The 7,296-nt window shown below is 34.2% G+C and overlaps 1 protein-coding gene across 1 annotated transcript; it reads right to left on the bottom strand.

Moving 5' to 3' along the window:
• Window positions 1-459: 459 nt before the first annotated feature.
• Window positions 460-4,183, bottom strand: LOC149190172 (uncharacterized). Its single transcript, XM_089410448.1, has 6 exons — window positions 4,110-4,183; window positions 3,901-4,000; window positions 1,657-1,812; window positions 1,252-1,524; window positions 619-963; window positions 460-495 (listed from the first exon to the last, which is right to left on the bottom strand). The coding sequence occupies exons 1-6, from the start codon at window positions 4,181-4,183 to the stop codon at window positions 460-462; spliced, it is 984 nt and encodes a 327-aa protein (XP_089266574.1).
• Window positions 4,184-7,296: the final 3,113 nt, after the last annotated feature.

The following is a 7,296-nucleotide window of genomic DNA, read 5'->3' as shown; positions in this document are numbered from 1 at the left end:
AAAATAATAATATTCCTTGATATGCTTTCTAAAAATTGCTAAATCATTATCAATGCTTTTAAGCATGATTCATTCTCTTCACAAACCCAAAATATTCTATAACATTGTTACCCTACTATCAGCACTACAACTTACAACTTACCTACTAGCAACACTACAACTTACCCTCATTTAGTTGTTTAAATATTTAATTCAATTTAAAAATTAATTTCTTTCCCATTATTTGTATTATATGACCATGCAAGTATTAATATTGTAAATAGGGTTGTCTTATTCAATGCTGAATTTTATGTTTTTTTTAATTGTTTTGCCTCGTAATTGGTCTATGTGGATAGAGATAAAAAATACCAATTATCATAAAAATTATGAACATCTTATATTAAATTAAATGATGATGTTGTTAAAACAATTTCCATTTTTCTCAATAATAGTTATTAACTTATTAATATCGTGTCATAATTAATAAGACAAGGGAAGCTGCATCGCAGCAAGTCCCTGCCAAGTTACTTTTACAAGTTAAAATTATAAGAATATAAAGTTATCATAGTTAAAGTTTTAGAATATGAGTGTCCCAGTGCATTAAAGAGTTGCCGCAAGAAAAATACACGAGTGTCTTACCATAGGAACAACTGGAAATAATCCTAGGGTCTCCGATAAAGTATCTTGAAGATAGTGCATATTATTCAATACTGTGTTGGGCAGACTCTGAGAAAACATAGTAATAGATTCTTTAATGGTCACACATTCATTCTCCTTGACCACGTCATGAATTTCTTGAAGAAGCTTTTTTTCAACATCAGGTTGCTTGCAAAGCAAATGAAAAAACCAACAAAGGGTTCCTGCAGTTGTGTCCCGGCCAGCTATCATGAAATTTGTAATAACATCTCGTAGATACTTGTCAGCGTATTTCTCCGGTTGCTCCTCAGTCAATTCAATAAAGCGAGACAGTAGATCTGGTTTCACCTGCAAAATATATTTGAAGGACAATTACAGAGAGACGAGGTCGTGAGCACCATCACTAACACTAGCAGACAGTAAAAATGTGAAAAGACAAGCTCCAAATTAAAGACCAAGGCCGTTATTGATATTCTCTCACATAATTATTTTGGACAGAAACTTCTTGTTTTCTGCTATGAATAGTACATTATAATTCTTTTAAGCATCAGTAACCCAAAGGAGGTATGTCACAACTGGAAATAATCCTAGGGTCTCCGATAAAGTATCTTGAAGATAGTGCATATTATTCAATACTGTGTTGAGCAGACTCTGAGAAAACATAGTAATAGATTCTTTAATGGTCACACATTCATTCTCCTTGACCACGTCATGAATTTCTTGAAGAAGCTTTTTTTCAACATCAGGTTGCTTGCAAAGCAAATGAAAAAACCAACAAAGGGTTCCTGCAGTTGTGTCCCGGCCAGCTATCATGAAATTCGTAATAACATCTCGTAGATACTTGTCAGCGTATTTCTCCGGTTGCTCCTCAGTCAATTCAATAAAGCGAGACAGTAGATCTGGTTTCACCTGCAAAATATATTTGAAGGACAATTACAGAGAGACAAGGTCGTGAGCACCATCACTACACTAGCAGACAATAAAAATGTGAAAAGACAAGCTCCAAATTAAAGACCAAGGCCGTTATTGATATTCTCTCACATAATTATTCTGGACAGAAGCGTATTTGCTGAAGATGGCATCAAACTTTTCAGGAGCGAACCTCCCTTCAGTGTCGTACGTCTCTGAGTCGCTTCCATGCTTTGCCTTGTGGATGTTGTCAATGTATATAGGGAGTTTCAGAGATGGTATCCATCCCTGCTCACCAACATCACATAAAAAGTAGATGAGGGAGTATCATAATTCAAATAGGTTGGAGTTTTGTTGGTAAACATTACAATGAACAATATACTTACAGGAAGAGTATAGTAGGTGAAGGCTACGTGGATAACCACTGTTGCCACCAAGCTCAGTATGACGTTAAACCCTATGGCACGAAACCTTTGCAGGTTCAACCATGTCAGCGTTAGAAGAATTGGGTAAGACAAAAGTATGAAATTATTTTAATGTTTGCAATGGAATAAAATAGGTTGGTGATTGGATGCTGAATTTATTTTTATAGTAAAGTTTAAGAATATTTTAGAATTTAAGAGATAATAGCGAAATCAAACAATTGACTTCGCCGAAGTAACAAAAATGAATTTGCAATAAATTAAGGAAGTTAAAATAATATAAGAATCGTTAAAACAGATTAAAGATAGATCTTCATTTGTCCATTGAAACGCTCAGCTAAAAACGCTGGAAGGCCAGTCTTGCTCGTTCAGGTAATGAAAAGTGATCCGTGAAACTAGTAAAAGGAGAAGCGAGTTTAAACATGAAATCTTGTAAGTGTAGAGTCGCATATCTAATATCTTACAACAAATATTTAAATTTCCATAATAAGCTGCGAGAAAAAACCCAAGGCATTTAGTTGGTTATTAGCGGTGCTCATTCATTTCTTCTTCCACATCAAGCAAACATTTCTGTATACACTGCAGAATAAGAGGATGGGACATGTGTCATACATGCAGGTGGGTCACACAAATGGCACTATGCATGGTGATCAACAAGTGGAATAGTAAATTAATGATCATGGCCACAAGTAAGGTTTCACCAACACACTGCACTTCGCATATTCACCACCATAGGGAGCCGTTTCTATCCTGCAGCCATGGCAGATGACCAAATGAAAGTAAAGGTGTCCAGGGTTTCCACAGTTGCACCTGCCATCGTTGCTGCCAAGCATAGCATGTTCCCGAAATTGCACTTCTTCCGCAACGTCGGAATCCAAACCACAGCAAGCCAGGGTTTCTGCCGCAGCTCTTCCTCGGCGCTGTCACTGCACTAGCATGGGCAGCCAAGTTATGGTATCCCCATGTTAAAAGTCCTTGCGGCCACACCGCCGAGGGTTTCTCGCATGCACAGGTTGTCTGATCTCCACACCACTTTCTCTCGCAGTCTTAATCTTTAAAGCATAGCAAGTGACAGTTTTCGGACCAGGTCTTTCCTAGTGCAGCACTTACACCAGCACGACTCAGGCGGGTGCTAAACATGTATACCTTCAAGCCCAGCGTGACTGACATCTGGCTGTATACATATTTTTACCACGAACCTGTTTTCCCATACATTTTTTTTCCTACTGCTAACGGAGTTTTTCCTTTGTCTTCTGCAGAGGAGTTGTGACAGGGCTGACACGAAGATGGATGGGTATCCACCGCAGGGCTCCTTGGCATCGATTTCCAGGTTTTCCTCCATTGCCAACAGCCACCAAGAAGAGCTAAAAAGGAAGATGCATTTATTTTTTCTTTTCCGAATTTATCAAATATGGACATACAAAAATTTCCCATTAATTTTTGTTTTCAGTCCAGAAATTCTTTGCAATTTTTCTATTTCTTAATCAAACAAATTGGCACCACAACCATTTTTTCTTTGACATGCATTTAAATTGTTTTCATAAACATTTGCGATGCATTTAAATTGTTTTCATAAATTTGTTAAGTAGGGAAGCCTTTACAATCTGTGACAACTTGTGCGGCTCGGCTAAATTCAATTTCAATGCCGGCCACTAAGATTTCGACGAAGAATATTTCAAGTAAACAACACAGAATTTTCGCTCAGCAAGTGGATAGTCATTCGTTACAACCTCAATCATGCCCTGGTGATTCATTTTCATGTTCTTGTTTGGCCGCAACAATTACAGCGGTAATCATAAGACTTAATTACCCTTTGCTTCCTGTTAATGTTTCCAATTGTGGTAATTATTGAATTGAGTGAAAATCAGACTTACTGGGTAAATACTGTTGTGGGTGAAGCGATTATTGTAAATAGAGTACAGAATGGAGGATAATTCAACGGTAAGTTTTATACCTTGTCTTGTGTGGTACTGGTGCAGGTGCAGATGAAAGGAGCTGAACCAGCGCTCTCTCCATTTCTGCTCACCAAGAACGACATGAGAGCCGCAACAGCCCTGTTTGCAACCAAGACATTCAAAGTTGCTAGTTAATGAATTTGGGAAAACTAAATAAAATGTCGATCTGCATTACCTTGCATAGTGCCAAAGATGGAGAAATAGTCACCGTAGAAGGAGCGTTGTCTTCTGTGGTGCTGGTGCAAGTGCAGATGAAAGGAGCTGAACCAGCGCTCTCTCCATTTCTGCTCACCAAGAACGACATGAGAGCCGCAACAGCCCTGTAATGAATTTGGGAAAAATGGTTAAACTTACGAATATTAATTAACAGTCAATACTAAAAGCGTTTTAAGGGAGAGTCCACCTGCTCTGAGGGACTCCATGAAGGCTCTGTGTACACATGCAGCCATGTCGAATGGTAGCGGTGAAATCCAGTCGCGATAGCTTAGAGGTTGCAGGAATAAGCTTTGGATTCAAGCTGTGGACGATGAACCAAATGTAAAGCACGAGTAAGAGGCAAGAAAGACAGCATCTGTTCTGCATGCAGAGTGACACGTTCAGCCTCCTCAGATAGCTCAAATGCAGCTCAAATGCAATAAGAACATGAAATGCCTCAGATTTAATGCCAGCATTAGTTCAAACCCGTTAACGGTTAGCCAGAATGCAGGAGGCTTAAATTGGTTTTTAAGCTATGGTCGGGCCTCTTCCGCCTCGGGAAGAGGCCAAATAAGATGGCAAAAGTTAAGTTAGAAATGAAACTTTGGTTATCCGGCACAACGCATTAATCCAGCGTTTCAAAACTTTGTAATAACCAGCATATAACACAGTGTTTATTTGGGGAAACTAATGTTATCTGGCCCCCGATCGATTACAATAGTCCCTGCCGAATGCCAGATGGCAGGGACTAATAATATGTTATAATGTCACATCACCAAATTTACTTAAGATACAATCAGGAATTAAGATACAATCAGGAATGAAGTGTAGTCCATTTCTCTTTTGAGCCACCACCATGTTGAGCTTTCTCCACGTATCCGTTTATGAAAGGATCAGGTGTATCCATTGATAAACAAGGAGCCACTGTTGTGGCGCTAGTCCTTACCGGTTAATAGAAGGGTTTGGTGAGTTATTATGATGAGATTTAATAGGTGTTTAATTTGCATTATCATCAGAGCTGGTTTGCATTACTAGTGTGTTGTAGGCATGCTTATTTGTATTAAGATTTAGTGAATTGGATAGCGAATTGTTGTATGGACTTTTTGACTTTATGCAAAGAGTGAAATATAATGAACTTTGCGTTTGTTAAGTAAGAATTGTGATAAATGTAAGAATAGTTTTAGACGTAATTTTCCAATCTGTCATGATTTAGAAAGTGTTTAGATTAATAATTAAAATGTAATAAAATTTAAGAGTGAATCGTGGAAACCTTGACGGGGAAAAACTATAAAAGGTAATAATAATGCATTATAATGTATGAAGAATTAGAGAGTGTTAAAGTAAGTAATGTATTTTAATAAGCATGGGGTATAAAATATATTTAAATGCATAATAATGAATTCATGGTGCATAAAAGATAGAATTTTGTTATTTTTTTACATTTGAATATTATGGAAATATTCATAAAATGATAATGAGAAAATAAACATTATTATGAATATAAATTTGTTAATTAAATCCGTGGTGGAGAGTGTTCAATATTTAGATAAATGATTGTCGAAAGTCAAAGAAGAACTTAAGCATTTAAAAATTATGGAGTCTTGAACCCATAATTGAAAGATTAGATATCTAGTAACATGTTTGGACATAAGTGATTCCATTGGGGTTAATGTCAATGATTGGGGAATTATTCCATGGTCAAAAGAACAACAGATATATTTATTTAAAAATATTGTTTATCGTAACTTTAGTGTGAACTTTAAATTTGTCCAATTACTAATTAGCAAATAAAATAAACCCTGCATCTAATTTCTAATTAGTAATTTGTTGCATTTAATTAGTAATTTGTTGTGATGCAAAAGGACATGACTTTTGGTCTTTTTTATAGTTTTGGGTTAGTAAATATAGTATCTAAGTACAATAACAAAGCAATTTTGATAAGTTTATTTTATAAATTAAAAACTAACATAAACAGATTAAAATTAAAAAAACATTTAAACTCTACGAGTTGAAATGTAAATTGATCATGACTTGCAAGAAAAAATTCATTATCTTTTGGTGTTGTATACTCTTGCTTTTTGCAATATCTGTGTTCCATTTAAGCACGTTAGTTTTCTTATTGAAATTTTTTCAAAGTATAATGAAGGCACTTACATCACAGATAAACAGATGCTATTAAACATAGTTGTTTTTCTATTTTGTGATTATCTTAATTAGGGAGTATAGTTTAATATAATTCATTTATTTGACATAACATAAGCATAGGAGATATGATGACATATAGAATGACGAAATTTGGGATAATTGAAAATAATAAAAGAATGGAGATTGACTATACCAGTTCAAATTACTCTATTTATTAGTTAGAAATAATGTTTTGACACTTCAAATTACTTTATTTATTAGTTAGAAACTATTTATTAGTTAGAAATAATGTTTTGACACTTCAAATTACTCTTTATTAGTTAGAAATAATGTTTTGACAGCTTGATTTTTTAAAAGTTATTATGTTATTAAACTTTATACCTGGTGACAAGAAAGGCTTGCCTTGCCATAAGCTAATTATTGCAGGTTAATACAACTGGGAGAAATGATATTACATGTTATAAATTATGAAAGTCATATTCAATTAATACTGTTTTAAATAAAAAATAGATAACAGTTCATTTCAATGTGCGAATCTTTTTATTCAAGGAATTTTATTTCTTTGTGATTGGAAGTGTAGTCTTTCCATTATGAATACTGAATAATACAAATATTATAGGAAATTTATACTTAGTTAAAACTATAAATAATTTAATAGTTATAATTAAATATGAATGGATAAGCAATATTTAATATTATATGGGTAATTTAAATCATAAAATGCATTATTTATTTAAACAATGCAAGATAGAGTGTGATATTACAATTAAATAAAAATAAATAAAAATAATATTTTTATATTAGATCAGAGATATTGAAATTTAATTAAACATTAGCATAATGAATCAAGAGCCATAGAAACAAAATAAAAACTGCCAATGCAATTTTTATTAACTAATAATTAATGCATTAAACATTGGCATAATGAAAAAATATTGGACCAGAGATATTGAAATTTAATTAAACATTAGCATAATGAATCAAGAGCCATAGAGACAAAATAAAAACTGCCAATGCAATTTTTATTAACTAATAATTAATGCATTAAACATTAG

The sequence above is a fragment of the Pinus tabuliformis genome, chromosome 3_1, assembly GCF_031772625.1.
Source record: "Pinus tabuliformis cultivar Carrire ecotype Pingquan chromosome 3_1, CPIR1, whole genome shotgun sequence".
In the NCBI taxonomy this organism is placed as follows: domain Eukaryota; kingdom Viridiplantae; phylum Streptophyta; class Pinopsida; order Pinales; family Pinaceae; genus Pinus; species Pinus tabuliformis.
The sequence above is the reverse complement of the archived record's forward strand: the minus strand, read 5'-3'. Positions and strand labels throughout refer to the sequence as shown.